The 21,494-nt window shown below is 32.4% G+C and overlaps 2 protein-coding genes and 1 pseudogene across 2 annotated transcripts; 1 reads left to right on the top strand and 2 right to left on the bottom strand.

Annotated features, from left to right (window-relative positions):
• Positions 1 to 4,805: 4,805 nt before the first annotated feature.
• On the top strand, positions 4,806 to 8,722 carry LOC123218139 (calcineurin subunit B-like). The gene is made up of 7 exons (XM_044639380.1): positions 4,806 to 5,079; positions 5,452 to 5,539; positions 5,642 to 5,766; positions 5,864 to 5,960; positions 6,646 to 6,755; positions 7,580 to 7,654; positions 8,308 to 8,722. The coding sequence occupies exons 2-7, from the start codon at positions 5,470 to 5,472 to the stop codon at positions 8,356 to 8,358; spliced, it is 528 nt and encodes a 175-aa protein (XP_044495315.1). The 5' UTR covers positions 4,806 to 5,079; positions 5,452 to 5,469; the 3' UTR covers positions 8,359 to 8,722.
• A 469-nt stretch (positions 8,723 to 9,191) lies between these two features.
• On the bottom strand, positions 9,192 to 14,473 carry LOC123218776 (annotated as a pseudogene).
• A 135-nt stretch (positions 14,474 to 14,608) lies between these two features.
• Positions 14,609 to 19,615, bottom strand: LOC123218777 (P-loop guanosine triphosphatase YjiA). The gene is made up of 10 exons (XM_044640398.1): positions 19,187 to 19,615; positions 18,432 to 18,497; positions 18,140 to 18,320; positions 17,782 to 17,978; positions 17,294 to 17,344; positions 17,103 to 17,194; positions 15,971 to 16,083; positions 15,253 to 15,347; positions 15,038 to 15,142; positions 14,609 to 14,881 (listed from the first exon to the last, which is right to left on the bottom strand). The coding sequence occupies exons 1-10, from the start codon at positions 19,502 to 19,504 to the stop codon at positions 14,744 to 14,746; spliced, it is 1,356 nt and encodes a 451-aa protein (XP_044496333.1). The 5' UTR covers positions 19,505 to 19,615; the 3' UTR covers positions 14,609 to 14,743.
• Between the last annotated feature and the right edge of the window lie 1,879 nt (positions 19,616 to 21,494).

The following is a 21,494-nucleotide window of genomic DNA, read 5'->3' as shown; positions in this document are numbered from 1 at the left end:
AATAATTAAATTATATCTCATTTTTTCCCTTTTAGTTTGGAAAACTAACATTTCTGTCATTGATTAAGTTGTAAAAAATTCACTTTTCCTCCCTAGGATGTCAAACTTGAAATTCTACCATTTTCTCTAGCGAATGGTGGACCAAAGATGAAGGTACAAGACAAAGTTGTCTAGAGGATGACAACTGTCATCCAAGGATGATGGTAGTCATCTAGATCTGGACAACATTTCGTCGTCCAGATCTTTAAACGATATTTTGTTTTTTAGATTTGGATGATACTCGTCGTCTAGCAATGCTCTCATCGATTGCTAGTGGCCGAAGAGAGGGGTGAAGAAAAAAATTTAAAGATTTGGGGGGGAAAAAGTTACTTTTCAAAATTCAAGTTTGGGGTTAAATGTTAATTTTTAAAACCTGAGGAGAAATGAAATAAAATTATATATTTTTAATATTATAATTAAATAACGATTTTACTTTTATATTTAACGAAAAATTTAACGGTAGTTTAAAGATGAGTGAGTTTTTAGGTTTTTCATTTGTAGCGGATATATTGTTGAGATTGAGCTTAAACTTGGGTGAAAAATAGTTTTTTGCCCAAATATATATAATTCATTATATTTTTCTGTCTAGGTTTTAAAAACTAAAAATTTCGCCTTAACCTAAAGTTTTTTAGATTTGAAAAGTAATATTTTCCTTCCCAAACTTAGGGTTCTTTTTCTTTACCTCTCACCATCATTGGCCATCTGCGACCTCTCATTTCAACCTTAAAAGACTTGCTCTAACCATGAAAAGAAGAGATGACGATGATGAAGATCTCTAAATCTCTGACCACCAGGGGAAGAAAGGAGCGTCATTTGGATGCTCGTCATGTAAAATGGTAGTCTAGAAAGATATGATTTTACATGACAAAGAGACGATTACATGTATCAAACGAAGAGTCGAGCAACGTCTAAACAATTTTACATGATGAAGGTGGCCAGAGATTCGAAAATCATCTCTTCATCTCCTCTTCACGGTTAGAGATCTAGAGATTTTTGTCATCATCTCTTCTCTTCATGGCCGGAGCAAGTCCTTTAGGGTTGAAAAGAGAGGTTGCTAGTGACCGGAGAGGAGAAAGAAAAAAACCTTAGGTTTGAGGGGAAAATGTTATATTTCAAAACTAAAAAACTTTATATAATGGTAAAATTGTTAATTTTTAAAATCTAAGAGGGAAAATCTAATGAATTATATATTTTTAATATTATTGTTAAAATGACATTTTTACTTTTAATTCTAACCAGAAATTTTAACAAAAATTTTTTCATAAATGAAACATTAGATTTTTTAAAATTGACAAATATGAGTTTGAAATTTCACTGTACTTCGAGAAAGAATAGGTCTTTTGGCCTTTGTTTTTAAAGCATTACAGCCTTGAATTGAGATTTAGTTTGAAAGTGAACTTGTAAAAATATGAAGAGTGGAAATATTTTTTTTCATGTATCATGAGGAAAACGCAGAAAGCCATCAAGTTAGATGGTGGTTTGCAAGCTTTCATATTCTTTGCATGTATTTTTATATTTGAAAAAAATATTTTATATAAAATACGTATATATTTTATATTTTAAATTATAACAAAATTATATATACTAATTTTAAATAAACAAATAAAAAAAATTAGGTATGGAAACCTATAATTACGAACAAAACGAATTTACTGGATCGATGCAAGGATCACAGTGTAAAAGGTCCCACCTATGAGAGGCTATAGTTGGTGCCCAATTTCAATGCCAAATGAAGATAACCTGTATGACTCTTCACGGTCCTAAAGGGGCGACTCAATTCAGGAGGGATTTCAGAAATTTATACACAATATTCATATAACTAATTAATTAGATGGTCGGAAACATAGACATTATAGAATATTTGAAATTAAAAAATTTAGATATTTAGACAAACTTGATGCATCTGAGATGAAAACGTGTCATTTTTGTCTTTGTCTAAAGACAGTTAGAGAGATAAGAAAGAAAGATTTGAGGAAAAATAAGAGGGGAGAGAAGATAACCGATGGTGGGAAAAGGATAATCGACACCAAAGAAAGAAGAACAAACTCTGAGGGATTTTTATCACTTTCTAAACTTTAGATTGGGGGTAATATATAAATTTTTAAATATGAAAGAAGAAAATGTAATAAAAATTTAATTTTTGTAATAAATAATAGTTTTAATCTTAATCTAACAAAAATTTAATTATAAATAAGTATTTAAATTTAAAAAAATTAGAAGATAAAAGTTGGAGATTTTACCGTATCCGGGTGGGAATAAGTCTTTTGGCCATTGATCATATTTTATTGCATTGGTACAAAAGTAATCAGATCTCTTAGAGACAGTTAAAATACGAAACATCAATCATAGCCGAGTAGGTTATGAAGGATACATGGAAGCATGGAGGGCACTAGCTAAAAAACAAACATAAGGGTTGGCCACAATACTAAATATGAGCGTCCTTTGGAAGGTATTTAGACGGAAGAATATTTTATTATCAAAATTGAATAATTAATTTAAAAATAAATTATTATTATTATTATTATACTTAAAAAAATTTGATAAAATTAAATAGATATAAATAATTATTATATTTAGTTAAAAATAATAAAATAATATTAATATATTATTTTACTTAAATATCTATAGGTATAATTATTTTAAAATATTTTTATGTTATTTGTTATATAAATTAAAAGTGAGATTATTTTTTCTCAGAAAAATTAATAAATAAAGATATAATTATAATAAAATTAATATTATTTTGATAATCTTTTAATACTTAAGATAGAGATGGTAATTATATTATCCTTTATATTACTTTCACATCACCATTCGTAATAGAAAATTATCAAAATTTTTTATTACTTATAAATCAAATAAAATAATATAAGCAGATGTTTGGTTTAGATAATATTTTATTACCAAAATTGATAGATTATCTTGAAGAGTACTGGGTATAAATTATTACTATATTTGATAAAATTTGATAAAATAGGTAAGTATAAATAATTATTGTGTTTGGTTTGAGGTAATAAAAAAATATTAATATATTATTTTACTTAAATACCCTTGAGTATAATTATTCTAAAATATTTTTTATGTTATTTGTTATATTAATTGAAAATGAGATTATTTTTATTCAAACAAATTAATAAATAAGGATATAATTATAATAAAATCAATATTATCTTAATAATCTTTTAATACCTAAAGTGAAGGTGGTAATCAAATTACCACTTATATTACTTAACACGTCAACATTGATAATAAAATATTACTGTTATCTTTTATTACTGGTAAATCAAATAAGATAATGTAAGTAATAAAAGATAGAGTACTAGAGTAATATTTATAAAACTCCAACCAAACACTTCTTATGTGATAAGAGATAGATTATTAGAGTAACCTTTAATCCATTCTAACCAAACACCCCCTAAAGGGATAGTTTGAATAAGAAGAGGTTTTATACATAAAATGAGATAAGTTCAAATAATTTTCTATGATATTTTAAAATTAAATTTAAAATTTATTTGATACAATAATTGTGAGATTAGTGGGATTCCTCGTTATCCAAAAAAATACTAAATATGATTCTAAAATTCGTTTTTCAAGTACACCCGCATTATTATAGTTTAAGATATTCTAAAAGGGCCAAAAGACTTATTAATTCCCAACTCATACTTGCTAACTTTTAAAAACTCAAAATCTCACTCATGAGCTAATTTCTGTTAAAATTTTCAGTTAGAGTTAAGGGTAAAATCATTATTTTAACAATGATATTAAAAATATATATAATTCATTATAATTTCTCCTCTAGGTTTTAAAAACTAACAACTTTACTCTTACATAAAGTTTTCTAACTTTAAAAAGTCACATATTTCTTTAAGACCTACGATTTTTCTTTTTAACCTCTTTGGCCACTGGCAATCTCCTATTTCCACCCTAAACCATTGTCGTTGTTGTCTCTTTACCTCTCCTGCAAGATATCTTCGTCATCCAACCAACAAACTTGTCGTCTAGACCAAGAAATCTCAAAGCTTGGAGGTCTCCTTGTCTAGATGACGATGGGTTCAGACGATTTGTTTGATGCAGATGAGAATCATCCATACGAGAAATCGGGTTTGATTGGTTCAATGTAAAAAATTATTTTTTTTCAAAAATATATTATGAAAACTTAAACTCAAAACCTTATTTATTACATTTGAATATATATACCATCAAATTAAATTTATTTTAATGTTAAAAAAGTCAAATTATATTATTAATGACAAATTATATATAATGTTTTTAAATATTATTTTTGAAAAATTAACCGATTTAATTATTGGTCAATTAGTCCAAATGTTGGTTGTACCAAATTGCCCCTCAATCGAGTCAATATCTTATCCAATTTTAAAAATATTGGTAGTAATAAAAAATTACTCTAATACTCTATATTTTATTACTTATATTACTAATAAGCTTCTATTACTAATAATGATGTGACAGATAATATAAATAGTACTCTTATTATCACATCGATTTTAGGTATTACAAGATTACTAAAATAATTTTAATTTTATTATGAATATATCCTTAAATATTAAGTTTTTTGGATAAAAATAATTTTATTTTTAATTAATATAATAAATAATATATTAATATTTTTTATTATTTTTAATTAAATATAATAATAATTTTTTAAAAAAATTTTAAATAATTTATTTTTAAGGTAATTTTTTAATTTTATTAATAAAATATTATAAAACTAGAAATTAATTTCGCTTTTAATTTAGTCTTTTCGTGTGGTTGGCAAATGAGTGCGGAAAAACTCAATTTCATCGCAGAACATAGAAAAATCAATTAACACGACACGAAATTCTTCATCACCTTTCAAACTACAAAATAAAACGCCCGTTGGATTGTTTCGGTGGTTCGATGATGACAAAGCCACTTTATTTATCTCTGTTACTTCATTCCTATCTTCGCTATTAACCCATCTCCTCTTTCCAAACAATATTGCTCTGTTTGGTTTCGACTTTCGAGAGAATCCAGGTCAAAAAATCAAGGCAAACGAATGTATGTGTTTACCTATGCCCTAGTTCTGACACTTTCACAGTTCGAATTCAGTTTCAAAATCTGGGTTTAATGTTATTATTTTTATTTGTTGGGAACAACAAAAGCACGATTAGATATTCTTTGTTTGGTTGGCGGGAAACTCATTAAAGAAAGAGAAGCGCATGTTATTTATTGAAGCCTTAAGCTTTTTTAAGTTACTAAAATGGCAAATTTGTATATTTTCATTTTAGAGCTTGTTATTCATTGAAGTTTGAAGCTTTTTAAAGTTATTAGAATGGGAAATTTTTATCTTTTCATTTCTGAGTTTTGGCTGATGGGTTTTGTTTATAGTGGATAAAAAATTTATGGGTATGTTTTGTTCTCAATTGGTAGTTTTAAAGGTGAGAATCAATGGGGAGTGCCTCATCTATGCTAACTCAATATGATATTGAAGAGGTTCAACAACACTGCCATAACCTATGTATGTTTGTTCTTTACTCGTTTATATTTTGTGTTTCTTTAATTTTTTCATTATATATTTTTGCTGACATTTTAATGTGTTTTTGGTGTGAAACTCAATCAGTTACCCAGCAAGAAATAGTTTCATTGTATCATAGATTCTGCCAGCTGGATAGAAACGCAAAAGGGTTTATCTCAGCTGATGAGTTCTTATCTGTGCCTGAATTTTCAATGAACCCACTTTCTCAGGTACCCTTTTGAGAGTTTATGTTCAGTTGATGGAGTTTTGGTGATTGCTCTTAGTTCATTAATTTGCGACATTTTGGCTTTTTTGGGGGTTTTGCAGAGATTGCTTAAGATGGTGGATGGGTTGAATTTTAAGGATTTTGTGGCCTTCTTGTCTGCATTTAGTTCTAAAGCAAGCATGCAGCAGAAAATTGAACGTGAGTGTTAATAACCTAGACTCTGTTCAGCATTTAATGACTTTAATGCACATGTGGGTTTAAATGACAAATAAAAGTATGTTTACAAATAAATTGTACAAACTTATCTGTAAAACTAAAATGACAGCTTGTGATTATTTATTTATTCTCTCACTTTAAAATCATCTAATCAAATGCTACCAGTTCAGTTTATACAATTTGTGTGTTTATGTAGTATTACTCTTAAATGACATAGCTTTGGAAGTTTTATTGTGGCATAAATGAATAGTCTAAGTTTTGATGCAGAATCCTATGTGAAAAATGTGTTAATGTATAATGAATAATCATAGGCCCCAATTTTGAAATAAGTTTCATGTCTTTGTGCAATAGGTAATTTAGTGGATTATATTAGACAAATCTAAGAATCAGGTTATATATGTAAAAGAACCATCTAATCATCTATGTAAAAAAGAATGAGCAGTCAATTAATAAGACTACCCTTTAAGTTTTAGTCATCATACAAGCTTAGTAGATATTTTTATATTTCATACGTAGTCTTAAGTTTTTGGTTTTTGTGCTCAGTGTGACGACAGAAGTACCGTCTCAACTACATAGGCTGTTGCTAATCTACTATATGTCTGAGGAAACTAAACGCTTTGATCTCCCTGATGCTATATAAACATTGCATATTGTTTCTGTGTCTCAGTTATTTTTAAAGTATATGACTCAGACGGTAACGGAAAGGTGTCTTTCAATGACATAATGGAAGTGCTGCAGGATTTGTCTGGTTCGTTTATGTCGGATGAGCAACGAGAGGTATTACTGAGGATCCACAGTCTCACCCTCTTTATTTCATCCTATCATCCAAGTCATGATTTAATGCTGAAATGAGACTAAAATATAGACATATGTTAGTCCTTTACAGATAATCCTTTTTGTTTAGAAGTGAAGTCATGGGCCATTTTGCAAAAAAGAGAAAGTTCTCGTCAAGTACTAAAGTGGTCTAGTTTTATATGCTCTTATCAAAAGCATTGAATTTCTGAACTATGCCACTTGAGAAACTATTAGGTCTGCATACTGGAGGAGCCATAAACTTGTTAATTACATATGCCTGACTTCCAAAGAAAATTTTCTTGCTAATACAGAAAATTATCTCTGGTGTTCATATGTTGGTTGATTTGTGTCAGTAGTGATTGATAATATGATAGCTCATTGATAATTTGAACTCAGTAATTCATTTCTATACTAATTTTAGTGACCAATAACTTCTCCAGGAATTTTTTTGTGGTTGTGATGTCTTCCAATTTCTGATGCATTGACGTTTCTTGTTGCTTATATTACATAATCAATAATGGATTCATTAAATGAGTCAGTTTCTCATTTTATTTCATTTTTTCTATTGAAAATATTGGCTTTTGATGATGTGAATAAGATAAAAAAATGCTAGTAAAGTATCTAGTTTCTAAAATTAGTGAACATTTCATATCTTTGCACCTTGTTTATTATACATCAGCATGACTACTGTTTGAAGGATAGTTCGGATAAATAATTTTTTTGGCTTCTTTTACTTTGAAAACAAAATAAAGACGAGTTTTTTCACAAGTGCCATGACAAATTCCTGCACCTTGTCTGTTTTGCAGCAAGTCTTGACTCAAGTGTTCAAGGAAGCAGGTTACACAAGGGACTCTTATTTAACATTGGCTGACTTCATTAAGGTGCTTTAAATTCTACTACTTTTATGAAAATTTTGTTTATTTGAGAAAAGGGATTGGAAGATGTTGAAGACAGTCTAATCTATATAGTTGGTACATCTCATTTACTTTATACATGTTTGCTGTGATGATGAGCTAAATGATATTTCTTTCCAACGCTCTGGAGAAAACAACAAGAACAAACTTCCAAAGAAGAGTACACTTGAAATGGACGTTTTTTTGTTTCACATTTCTATAAGCCAATAGTAGTGACACAAAGGACAAGATAATTTAGAATGATGAAGTAAATGATTTAAATGGTTTTACTGGAAATGCCTCTCTTTATCTGCCAAGGATTGCCGAAACTATGCCGAAATCGTCTTTTTACTTTAAGAATATTCATTGGATGAGAAATTCTACTTCTCTAGGTTGCAAAGTTTTGTGGTGTCAAGAGGATCAAATTTACTAGAATTTTGGGTATGCTTTTAAGAAAATAATATGGCTGATTTTATAAACAAAGTGAGAGTGCTTTTATATAACTTTTAGCCATTAGCATTCTGGGTCAGCCTTGTTTGGAAAACTACTCGTATCATTTTGTACCTCATCTGAATCTGTGTTATTTGTATCTTCAAATTATATAAAATATTACCGTTTCCATTGCTTTCTATCTGTTGCAGGTTTTTGGAACTTCCGGCCTAAATATGGATGTTGAAGTTCCGGTTGACTAAAGCAAATCCTTCACTTTCGCTCAATCTTAATTCATGATCTGTCTCTTTCTGGACTTCAGTTCAAGGCCAACATACAAAAAGAGAAACCAAACCATACCAATGTAGGCCAGTTGAAATCAAATAGAAACACACCCTCGTGTATTATCCTTCTCTGTTCATTGACCTGGATGAATAATATTTGGGAAGAATTGCATGTGTATTACAATAATAATTTTTCAGGTTCTGAGTGTTTAAATCCATCATATTTCCAATTCCTTCTAAATCCATGGAGCTTATCAGTTTCACTCCATGCATGCATCCGTCGAAACAACTTCTGTAAGACATATAGAATTACTTAATGGAGAAGTGATTAATTGTTGCTCTATTTTCCTACAGGTTAAGCTATTGTATGACAGGTTTCCTATTCCTTAGGGGGCGTTTGGTTTGGGTAATGTTTTATTACTAAAATAGAAAGATTACCTTGAAAATAGATTACTTAAAATATTACTGAGTATAAATAATTATTATGTTTGATAAAATTTGATAGGTATAAATAATTATTGTGTTTGGTTAAAGATAATAAAAAATTACTAGTAAATTATTTTATTTAAATGCTCTTGAATATAATTATTTTAAAATATTTTTTATATTATTTGTCATATTAATTAAAAATAAATTTATTTTTATCTCAACAAATTAATAAATAATAATATAATTATAATAAACTCAAAATTATCTTAGTAATATTTAAATATCTAAGATGAAGGTGGTAATCAAATTATTACCTGTATTACCTATCACGTCAGCATTGGTAATAGAAGATTACTGTAATATTTTATTATTGACAAACCAAATAAGGGAATAAAAGATAGATTACTAAGGTAATCTTAAAAAACTTCAACCAAACGCAACCTTACAGTATTACAATATTCCTTAATAGGCAGGCAAAATATTTTGTCATGATGCAGGAGCAATGAATCCATTAGGACTCACTTTAATAGAGCCAGCCTCCTGTGTGTCAAAACCAATAACAGTATAACTTCAAGTTAAATTAAGCCGAAACAGGCTACCAGTAGCAATAGAAACTGAGTTTACACTGAAGACATTCTCCCTTCAAGTGCTTGGTAATTTCTCATAACAACAAAAGTACTCCTAGAAAAGCCTCTCACCAAACGTAAGCATAGGAAAAAATCTCGAGTAATGTACCCTGTGGAGACAACAATTGTCTGATAACCAACCAACTCTTTCATATAATTTTTTCTTTTTGTTTTGAAACTTTCCATTCATGTCTTGTTCACAGTTGGAATCCTTTTATCAACAAAGAGACCCTGCCATTGTACCAAAACTAGAGCCGCAACCTCCTTTCTCCTTTTAACCTCCCTCCTACCAGAATGGTTTGGGGGAACACGATCTAAAAACATGGTAATATGTGGAAGAGTAGTCAAAGCTTGTACTGACGTGTGGATTGGTTTGAGCAAGGATACATGAGAGACATAATGTATTCCAGCATTTGTAGGTAACTATAGTCTTTAAGCGACCGCCCCAACAATATCCAGATTAGAAAAGCCCATAATATATGACTTGGAGTTCCTAGTTTCTATAATGCGTTGTGCTTTGTCGGTAAGATTCAAGTCTAGTGTAAACCCAGTCACCAATTTGAAACTTCCTTTCTATTCTTTTCTTATCAAGGTAGTTTGGGTTATGTTTGGTGTGGATAGGGGCCTAAACTCTGCGTATTGCTTGGTGGTTTGAGGGTTGGTGATAGTTTTTAAGTTGATAGTAGTGGAGGAATTGTAAGAGCTAGGCAAAAGTTGGGTTAATTTGGTCCTTTAGTAGTAGGTTTGGGGTAGTGTTTGATTGTAAAAATAGTAATCTCTTGTAGTTTGACATAGGAAAAGGCTTTAGCCAGGGGTTTTGGCTTGAACATCATAACAAGTATTTGGAGATCATCAACAAGTCTGAAAAAAAATTAATGGTTTGGCCTTCACGAATTCTGGCCTTTGATAAAGTTCATCAAACACTTTAAGATAGTCTTAAAAAGAACCTACTTGCCTCAAGTTTCTCCGATCGGACAAACCATATTAAGTGTGAGCTCCAAAACAAGAACTCAGAGATTCAACGTACTCTTTCTATTGCACTAGTGTGTCTCCTTGAGTTTTAATGAAGCCTCGATGTCATTCCATCACTTTTCCATCAAGATGGACTGCTCCGATGTTGTTTTAGTCTGCAACAAAGTTTAAGTTGAACAACTAATGGAGTGATTAAAGATTCTTGAAAATGAAACTAAAGCTATGAAGCAGACACTCATTGACCCCATGACAGAGAGGATAGGGTTGGTGAATGAAGTATATCAGGAGTTTCTGACAATACGCCATAACTGATGCCTCGGAAACTAGGTGATAGGATTGAAACCTTGGGATGGATCTTTGATTGTCAATCCGTCATATAAGGTACTGAATTTGCCTCAAACCATTTGAAGGATTTGAACCTTCCTGTAAAATTGCGACAGACCAATCTCCATTATAGCCTTCTGTTTAAACATAAAACGAGCCATAGATTTCAATAACTTGAAACAGTAATTATAAATTTATAATATTTTCTACGATACCCAGAAAAAGAAATGAAAAAGAAACTGATTAAACTAAAATTATTTCCTTGCTGAATGCCTCAACGAGGATTAGATTTCATCATTTTGCAAGACAAATTCTACACAAAAACTACTACAATATTTTGTTTTTCCAAATGGTGTTTTTGTTTTTCTTGTTAGATTTACTAAACTGTAACAGACTATCAATACCTTCTCTGGAATTCAATGTTTCGACAAAGTTACAAAATACTCTGAAAATTTTCTAATTAATTAATTTGGTATGATAAAACATTACACATGCACAGATATGCAGCCGAATTCTGTATCACCACATGCATTAAACTGCTGGAAAATGATAGTCCTAAATTTGCCAATAAGGATGATAATCCAAACATTTGTCAATCCATGAACAAAAAAGAAAGCCAAAAAATTCCTTCTTCATCAACTAATTAAACAAGAAGGTACAGGCAGATGTCAATACCTGATTTGCAACAAAGTCAAACAACATGTATTAAGGAAAAGTATAAATTAGATTTCTCCGTGATAACCTCCAGAACCAAAATAATCCCTCTGATAGCTGGCAATTGCCATGCTTTTCTGATGGTCTAACTTGGGGCAATCTCGGATACGATGACCAAGCCCACCACAATATGCACAACCTTCAACCCCACTTGCATTTGTAATTGCTTCTACATCCTCCATCGGATCATTTAGCTAAGCCAATACAGGAGGAATCCTCTGTTTTGCTTCTTGCAATAGGTGCTTAAGATCAAGTGTTGTCTCACTTTGATTTTTTTTTATAAATGTTGTTGCAATCCCAGTCTTACCACATCTACCAATTCGCCCAATTCTGTGAATATAACTCTCTATTTCCGCAGGCATGTCATAATTAATGACATGTTGAATATCAGGAAAATCTAACCCCTTTGAGGTAACATCAGTTGCAACCAAGACATCTTTCTTCCCTGATTTAAAGGTTCAAATGGGATATTCTCTGTCTTGCTAATCTTTCCCTCCATGAATGGTCACTGCCTCAACTCCTTTCACCAGGATATATTCATGAATGTCATCCACTTCTACCTTGTTCTCACAAAATATTAAAACAGGAGGAGGAGTTTTCTGTAGGCATTCGAGTAGGCATACAATCTTTGCCTCATGTTTCACATACTCAACTTCCTGAATCACGTCTAGATTTGCCGCTCCAGCTCTTCCCACATTGACAGTAACTGCCTTCACCAGAGCACTTCTAGCAAAGTTTTGGAATTTTGTAGGCATAGTAGCAGAAAATAAGAGAGTTTGTCATTGCGCTTTAAAGTGGTCAAACACTTCCCTTATATCATCTTCAAAACCCAGATCCACCAACCTATCTAATGTTAAATATCTGCACAATAAATGCAGCAACGTCAATATCATTACATGTCATAAAAATTATATATATAACAAAAAAGAAAAAACGCTAAAACATTTACTAGGAACACTAATATATAAAGTAATCAGACAACAGGGCAGATATAAATGGAAACATCTGATAACTAATACTAATAGAAGCAAATAGTTTATGCCTCAACATGTCTAAGAGAGTTCCAAACTTACAGTTCAAAGTATGAAACAGATGGGGTTGAGAAAGAATATGGAATTTCTCGCAAATAACTGAACATTTACAATCTTTTAAGTAGAAAACATAGGATAATGTAGAAAATACTCTGGCAAACAACAAAGACTGCCTACACAAGTTCCATTAATTGTAGAGGAAATAGGCTTTGTAAATGAGGGTGCAAATGTGAAGCTGCCCACTCAAGACTTCGCTTATTCTAATGTTCGATGCAATTATAACTGTGGAATCAAGCATACTCACCTACAGTTATCCAGAGCCATCTTCTTCTTTGCTAGCAAGTCCTTCAACCTTCCAGGAGTTGCAACAACAATGTGCACACCCCTCTTCACAATCTCCAACTGTGACCGCATATCAACTCCCCCAATACAAAGCAATGGTCTCAACTCTGGATACCCAGCCTCCTGCATTGGTATTAAAAACTGTCTACCACCTCATACGCCTGCCTTGCAAGCTTTCTGGATGGGCATACAATTAGACAAAACGGCCCTTCTCCTGGAACAATTGGCATCATCATCTCCTCCTGCAGCGCTATCATGATCAGTGGCAATACAAATACCAATGTCTTGCCTGAGCCTGTAAATGCAATTCCAATCATATCCCGACCATACAAAATAACTGGAAGACCCTGCACCTGAATCAAGTCGGTTGCACAATCCCCTTTGCTTTCAACTTCTTCAATATTGGCTCAGGAAACCTCATGTCCTTGAAATTTTTTATTGGCGTAGGATTATCTTCCCCATCAACAATAATATGCCAGTGCCTTCAAATTAAATCACAAGCCTTCTTTGACATTCTTCGAATAAACAAAGGTGGCTTCCATCCCATCAACAAAGGGTCTGTGTATGTTATTCCCTTGGCCAATTCCCTAACTGACAAGAGCGTTTTCCTATCAGACAAGTGCTCAATCATCTCCTTCTCTTGTTGCACAATCTGCTCAGTGGGGCTGATTTCAGGTTGATCCCGCTTAAGCTGGGATGCTTTAACAAGCAGGCTTGGCTTCAGCAAGTTTAGATTTCTTAAGCTCTTCCTCCAATGCCAAGGTTTTCCCCTTACGCTGAAGTATTTTTTGAGCTTCAATCGCTCTACGCTTCACTATTGGGACATATTCAACATAATCATCCTCTTCCTCCATATTTTTTCCTGCTACACGATAAAAATTGTCAGCAGATTAAATAAACAAGCTTGATAAAAAGAATCAAGTAGCCAGAACAAGAAGAATAACCAGCAGATAAAACTATGGAAGAAGTTAGGGCTTATAAAACTCAAATTAAATTGCACTTGATATTGAACATGTGTAAATAAATTTAGTCAAAAGTTAACGAGGGCAGCAAGGCAGCCAGAAAAATTACAAGAGCTGCGGAAATCCCCGAATACCTAGGGCTCAAATGGGCGGGCGACAGTCAGTTCATCAACTTCGTGTGAAGGAAAATCTTAAATCATAACATCAATTAACAAATAACATTAAAAAAAAAAAAAGAAACCAATCAAGATGAAGCTCCAGAGTCCAGATTTCCAAAAGGAAGAATAGGCCAGGCGTCAGACCATCTATAAGAATCTTTTAAATAATAACCGAATGGAAACTGCAACAATTCAGGTATTCAATTTTTAGTAACGCCACTGTAATTAAAAACATCAAATAATCGATTTAAAACCATAACTTTTCATGTTTCTTCAACCATAACTTAAATTATGAAGTTCTGAGTTTTGCTTTCTAAATGGAACTGTGAAGTTTAGTTTTGTATTTTCCTTTTTTTTTCTTTTAATGAATGTGACGCTTTGTTTCCTTCTTCAGAAAATAAAAACAGTTAAATCAGTCCAGGCATTACAAATATAAAATTGATAATGAAGGGATTGAAAATATGCAATTGTTTCCACAGACAAGGTGGGATGGTAAACTGATGTAATCTGAAGGAGAGACTTATGGGCTTCCAACTTTTCAAGTTTGTCTGAGTTGCTCTACTTCCATGGAGGTGGAGCATTCACAAGCAAAAAGAATCCGCTTCAGTATGAGATGAATTCCAAATGAAATAATATAATGAGATGATTCCTTCAAAGTATTTGGAGAGATGTTAATTGTAATCCAATTTTCTAATTGTTGAAAAAGATGTATTTTCTTTGTATCTTAAGAAAATGGCAACAATCAAAGGTTCCTGAAAATTCCATTTTCACAGTAAACACACAACAATATAATATTGTTTCAAAGATCATAGTAAACAGGCTTTAAACCCCTTTTCAATTTCTTGAGCATCCAAATTTTTCCCAATAAACACAATCTTATTTATTCTTGGTTCATCTGGACCCCAAGGCCGATCCGGTGAACCTTGGAATATGTCATGAACACCCTGTTACAAAATATAGCAAAGTTATTTCAGGCTGAGAGCAGAAATAGTATAACAAAATTCATCACCAAATAGAAGGCCTTGATGACAAAAACTCCATGTACTAACTACATTGAATATGTAACTAAGTAGAAGAAATATGATTCGCGTATAGTTTACCTGAAAGACAAATCTTTCATCCATTCCTTGAACGGATAGGAGACCTTTCATCCGATATATGTCTTCACTACGTTCCAACAATAATGTACCAAGCCACATGTTAGCCTGAAAAAACAAATTATCAAATGGCATCATGGTACTGTCAGTTTCTCATACCACCAAGCAAAAAACCATTCATGGTTATGTACTATGATATCCCTATAGTCGTAACCAACCTTCTCAAGATCTAACATCCCTTCACAAACTATGCTGACAGAAGAGATGCCTGGATCATGAGTGTGATCATGTGAATGGTGACCATCATGATGTTCTGCATCCCAACAAAATCAGTTAAGTTCATAATACTAGTATTAATTTTACCACAAGCACAGGTCTAATATGATTCCAGCCAAAGACCAAGATGCCAAACAAAACAGGCATATAGATTTCAATAATTAAAATTTAAGCAGGAGAGTAACTGAAACCATCTGACACCTTTCTCCACCTACATCCTCTATAATGACTTAGGCAATGGAACTGTTGGAAAAAGAGGGAAGCCATCAAAGGCAGTGGGGTTAGCTATCAGGCAAAAATTAGGACCCAACAATCTCAGATATAAAGTTCTGTTGAGAGGAGGAAGAAGTAGTTTGTCTTAATACGGCAGTGTTGAATACTGAGCACTGAGAATATCTTTGCTAGGATAGGCACTATGTTCTTACACGTGTATCATTCAGAATAGCTATCCATCACACCTCTGGCAAGGAAATAATTCACACAACAGAGAACAATATTATATCCTAAGAAATGAACAATTAATTTAGGACAATCAGGATTAAATCATCAAAATGACAAGAAATCACCAAGACACCTTGCACGTAAGAAACACATTGAATATATATAGAAAAAGCTTTTAAATGCAAGCTTGTCTTCTGTAATTGTGATGAAAGAAGTTACCATGCTCGTGATGATGATGGTCGTGGTAATGGTCATGTTCACCTTCATGATGATCATGGTCATGGTGGTCATGACTAGAATGGTCTTCCTTTGCATCTACAGCACTATCAATTCTGCAGGGATTGGCAAAAGTCAGTCCACAACCTCAAGTAACTTGCAGAAAGTAGACTGCAGAGATGAGGTTGCAATAGGAAGGATCCCACTCCACGAATAAATATATAATAAAATTTGAAATTTCCATTTCAGGCAATGCAAACTAGTGGAAAGCATCAGATTAAGAATAAGTCCAGTTAAGGAACCTTTTGATTGTTGTCAATATCTTAAGATATAATGAAAATGCGTCTGTTTGTTCCAAATTAAATATTCAACCCTTAACATTTTCATTGTTGTCTTATTTCTATCACTTCCTCCTACTTGTATGTTCCCTAAATATCCATAAAATTCATATAGAAACAAAAAGAACTACAAAACCTTTAAGAGAAAGGTAGCAACCTTGACCGTCCAGTTAAAGACACTTAAAAGTGCTATGCTTCTAAAAGAGTTTAATTGGTACATGTCACCCATATAATGCACCTATACATTCTGACAAGCAATAACTAGTCAAAACCAGCCTAGAAATACTACTGCACATGAAAAAATTCAGTCTAAGCGTAAAAGGATCTATCAAAAAATCCATATATGTAGGCAGATCAGAATTTCCTTCAAGTAGTGAAGACTGTAGTTAGTCTATACAGAAAGGCAGCCTATGAGAATCACTGATTTCCTATTTATTCAAAGGAAGACAGGCCTTGCAGTGAATACAGCCCTCAAAATTGCTACTAACATTACTGGGCTCACCAGTTCTATATCTTCTTTGAATTATTTAAATATATGTTGCAAAAGTTTCTAACTAAAAAAAAAAATGATTTTCTTCGTAACCATCTGTGTTATTAGCACTTATAACACAGACAAAATTAAAGCATTCAAGTAACTTATAAGTCTAGTTTACAAAGGAAAAGAAATGGGAGAAAATTTACTAAATGAAAATGTCATGTTCTAAAGCATAATTAAGAAATGTGAGATTTTTGCACCCAAAAAAATGAAAAATTGCGAACCCAAAATCAACATAATCAGAATCCACAGAAAAGCTAACCTCTCCAAATCAAAACCTCCAATGCCAAGAACATAATCCAAGTCAACTTTTCCAAACTCAGTTCGCTTCAAATAAGCCATCCTGTTTATGTGCTGCATTCACATGGACAACGTCATCTTTGGCAGAATGGTCAAACTGAATTACTGCAATAAAAATTACAAGGATGTTACAAGAGCCACTATTATACCAACCTTTATCCGGTCCACCAACGAAGTAATTTGTGGCTCACTAACAAGATCAGTCTGATAACACCATAAATACATATGTTAGTTGAGTGTTCTAGAAACAGATTCAGTATTGACATAGAATTTTATGTTACATTCTAAACTGCAGAAGATATGGAAATGACAATCTTCTTGATTGCATGAAGCAAGTGCATCAACGACAAAAAAGGAAGCTCTTCTGGAAATTATTGGAGCCCAAGTGTAAAATGCTGTGATGTTAAATTGATTCCCACCACAGGGAAAACTTATTATTAATCTTGGAAGCATAGGGAATTTATATAAGTATTACAGCATGGCATCTTACAGCCAAAGTAGGACATTTCATGAAAAAAAATACCACACTAAAGTACAAGAAAATAAATCACTCAGAGGTTCAGTCATTCAAGAATTCTAATATTCCATTTTTAAGAACAAATTTAACAAGTGTGAAACATAAACATAATCATTGCAAATACCTTATTTACTATGATACGGTCAGCATAAGCAATTTGCTCTACTGCCTCATTGACAACTCCTTTTGGCTTAACCTCATCTAAATGAAAACCAGCATGTTTAGCATCAACCAATGTGACAACACCATCCAACTTTACTTCGTTAAAAATAGAATCCTCAGCATAAAATGTCTGAATGATTGGTGCTGGGTTTGCTAATCCTGGAAAGCAAAATTTGAAACACATAACATGCAATAAAAAATAAAAATTTCCAAAAATGATTACATGGTTGAGATACAACAAATGGCTAAAATTAATGAAAAAAATTAGTCTTAATGCATAAAATTACATCATATACTTATGTTGCAAACAAATTTCATACCTGTAGTTTCAATCACAATATGGTCAAATTTCCCTTTCTTTTTACTGACCAATTCTGAAATCATCCTCACAAGATCACCTCTTACTGTACAACACAAACAGCCATTGTTAAGCATAACTATATCCTCAGCCCCAGTAGTTTTGGCTGCAACTAGTGAACCATCGATGTCCACTTCACCAAACTGCAAATTCAATAAAACAATAAAAAGTATTGATCAGTATATGTCTCCCCAAACAAATTCAATGAACCTTAACAGAAAAACAAATGCACCAACTAAAACTTAACTTCATACCTCATTCTCAATAACAGCTATTCGCTTCCCATGATCTGCCGTCAATATATGATTAAGCAATGTTGTCTGTTATTAACCAACACAACCACCATCTAAGTAACATTTAAATTCCACTGATGCTTTCAAAAGCAAAACTTCTGCTTTTCAAACCATAACAGCATGGTCTTTTAACACACAAAAAAAAAAAAAAAAACACCTAGTATCCACGCTCATTTTCTCCAAAGGTTCTAAAAAATTATATTTCAGACACAAAATGTTAAACAAAAAGTAGAAATATAGTAAATCATATTTTCAAAGCTTTAGGAGAGATTTAGGGTCCGCCTGTAATCATTTCAATAAAGCTATTTACACCCAAAAAGACACCTACTTCAATACTCATTTATCTAGGCACACTTAATATAAAACTAGAATTTTTAATTCAGATAATTTCACAAAGTCAATAGATAAAATTTACTGCTTAGTTGAATAAAAAATACAACGAAAACCAAAAATTGTGTTTAGAGTCGACAAGAATATATCATTAATAGAATTTTAAAACTTGTATGAACGTGAATCCTATTATTAACCCCACCAATAAAATTTTCTAATGACATAAACCCTACACAAGCCACATTTGTTATAGTTCTTTCTTTACACTAAAGCTAATTTTACTAAAGCTCTAAACGGATCCCACAAATATTGCTCAATAGTTCACAATTTTTAATTCTTTTTGCACGCTTTATTCAAATTTAGTAACAATAAATAAAAAAAATTACCTTCCCGGAACCTAAAAAGCCGGTAATAATCGTGGCGGGAATTCGACTATCAGGCGGAATTTTCGTGGCGACGTCGGATTGATCACTTGCTGTGGTAGCCGTCGCAGCGACCGACAAGCGACGGCTGGGTTTGGCTAAGTTAAGAGCAATGAATTTGGATTGAAAAGAGGAAGGCATCGTTTTAAAAGATAAGTTCCGGGATTGGGGTTTATAGAGAAGGGGAAGGAATCTGGTAGGGAGTTTGCAAAGCGAAGTGGTTTGTTGACGAGTAGTGAAGGAGAAGAAGGCGGTGGCCATTTCAGTTGAATGCGAAGCCATTGATACTGGATTGGATGAGATGAGATTGATGAGGAGGTTTTGGCTTTGGGGTTTTAGATAACTTGAGAAAGCAAATGAGATTTTCTGTCTCTATCGAAAGGGCCATGTAACTAAAATTAATGAATTATTTTAGTTTTATTTTTAAAATTTTTGGTTGGTCGGTTTACCGAGTTCAAGCTTTAACTTTCTATATGCGTACGGCCAACTGACAATTTTCCACATCCAAGGTGTGATATGCATACATAATTTTTTATTTGTTAATTATTAAAAATTTAAAAATTTATTAAATTTTATTATTATAATTAGAAATAAAATTATTAGTTAAACATTTTATTTTTAAAAAAATCAAATTTCTACTTTAATTTTAAATTTTAATAATTTTCTCTCATAATTTCAAATTTCTCAGGTTTAAAAACCGACTCCTCTAAATTTAGGGTTTACACAATTTCCAAATTTTTTTTATTGATATCGCCCCCAACCTTCTAAAAAATTTGAGTTTCACCTCCACTTCATCTTCAAGATCCAACATTTTCCCTTCTTCTTCGACATCTCCACCATCAAATATGAGCCGTCGATGTCCGTTTCCTTGTCATATCTCTATCGTTTGAAACAAAAATTGACGAAAGTCAAGCGAGATCTCTCACTCAATTTTTGCTTCAAACAATAGAGATATGATAGGGAGATGGAGGCCGACAACTCATACTCAGTGGTGGAGATGCTGACGATGGAGGAAGAAAGTTGTCAGTGGTGATCTAAAGGTGAAGTGGGGATGAAACTCAAATGTTTTAGAAAGCTTGGGGGTGATTGCAATAGAAAAAATATAGAGGTTGTGTAAGTCCTAGAATCGGGGCGAAAAAGTTAGTTTTTAAACTTGAGAAATTTGAGGATTAAAAAAAATCGTTAGTTTTTAAAACTAAAATGAAAAAATGATTTTTTTTAAATAACGATTTTACTTTTTTCAATAATAATAAAATTTAATAGACAGTTAGATATTTAAATTTTTAATAGTTAACTAGTAAGGAATTGAGTTTATACCGAACTTTAGGTGAAAAATAATTGTTTGGCCCATGCATAATTACTCTGAGTTCGAATCAAATATCATTAGTGCGCATATAGTGCTGTGTATATTTCTAGAGAGTATTAGTACAAAGGCCTGCGAGGGCACATTTCAAAGGGCCTTGAACCATATCACAGGCTTTTCAATCCTAATGGGCTGGCTTGGCGGGCTTAAGTCCGGTGCGATCCACTGTCATCTCTAATTCTCAACATAAAAAATTTGGAGCCATTGACCAAATTGTGCATTCATTATTAATGTGTCTGACGATTGTGCATTGTTTATACATGCAGGTTTGACCGGGCCGGTGTCTTTAAATGTTTCAAATTCGGGAATAATCAGTGCAGGGTTAAGGCATCTGAAGCCACTGAAGAATTTAAGATCACTGGCCTTGGAGTCTTGCAAGGTGACTGCAACTGACATTAAGAAGCTTCAAGTAAGTGACCTTCCTAATCTTGTAAGCTTTCGGCCCGAGTAATTGAGGAGGTTAAATGGAATATTGTGTTATACAGCAAATGTTGGCACCGAAATTGCATCCATTTTAAAGATATTTGAAGAATTCTACATATATAGTAGTTAATTTAAATGTACAGGCTTTAAAAAAAAAAAGGGGGGGCATTCCTTATGCTCTTATTCAACAAATGAAATGATGGGTCAGACTGCAGTGATATAAAACTGAAAGGACAATGCTACACTTCAAGATAACTATGAGGGTCTCTCGTAATTATCCCACAAACATATAAAAATACACGATGACTGTAACAGTTAGGGTTTCGTATTATTCTTTAAAAATGAAAACACACAGTAGCCTTTCTAGAATTCTCTCTATAAATTTTTGCTTGTTTGATCTATGTTTGATGATTATTCTGCTAGTCTAGTGATTTATTCATTTGGTATCAGAGCACAAGTCAAACAGCTGGTTTAACAGCCTAAGTG

Source organism: Mangifera indica, chromosome 6 (genome assembly GCF_011075055.1).
Source record: "Mangifera indica cultivar Alphonso chromosome 6, CATAS_Mindica_2.1, whole genome shotgun sequence".
Classification (NCBI taxonomy): domain Eukaryota; kingdom Viridiplantae; phylum Streptophyta; class Magnoliopsida; order Sapindales; family Anacardiaceae; genus Mangifera; species Mangifera indica.
Note: the sequence above shows the minus strand (reverse complement) of the source record. Positions and strands in the feature narration are given on the sequence as shown.

What these genes read in the sequence shown, in the direction of transcription:
- LOC123218139 (XM_044639380.1), top strand. Translation starts at nt 5,470, where the DNA reads ATGGGGAGTGCCTCATCTATGCTAACTCAATATGATATTGAAGAGGTT. An exon ending in CAATGAACCCACTTTCTCAG is followed by an intron (nt 5,767 to 5,863) that starts GTACCCTTTTGA and finishes GGGGTTTTGCAG; the next exon opens with AGATTGCTTAAGATGGTGGA. An exon ending in CATGCAGCAGAAAATTGAAC is followed by an intron (nt 5,961 to 6,645) that starts GTGAGTGTTAAT and finishes TCTGTGTCTCAG; the next exon opens with TTATTTTTAAAGTATATGAC.
- LOC123218777 (XM_044640398.1), bottom strand. Translation starts at nt 19,504, where the DNA reads ATGGCTTCGCATTCAACTGAAATGGCCACCGCCTTCTTCTCCTTCACT. An exon ending in TATTGTGATTGAAACTACAG is followed by an intron (nt 17,979 to 18,139) that starts GTATGAAATTTG and finishes TTTGCTTTCCAG; the next exon opens with GATTAGCAAACCCAGCACCA. An exon ending in CCATCATCATCACGAGCATG is followed by an intron (nt 15,348 to 15,970) that starts GTAACTTCTTTC and finishes GTTGGGATGCAG; the next exon opens with AACATCATGATGGTCACCAT.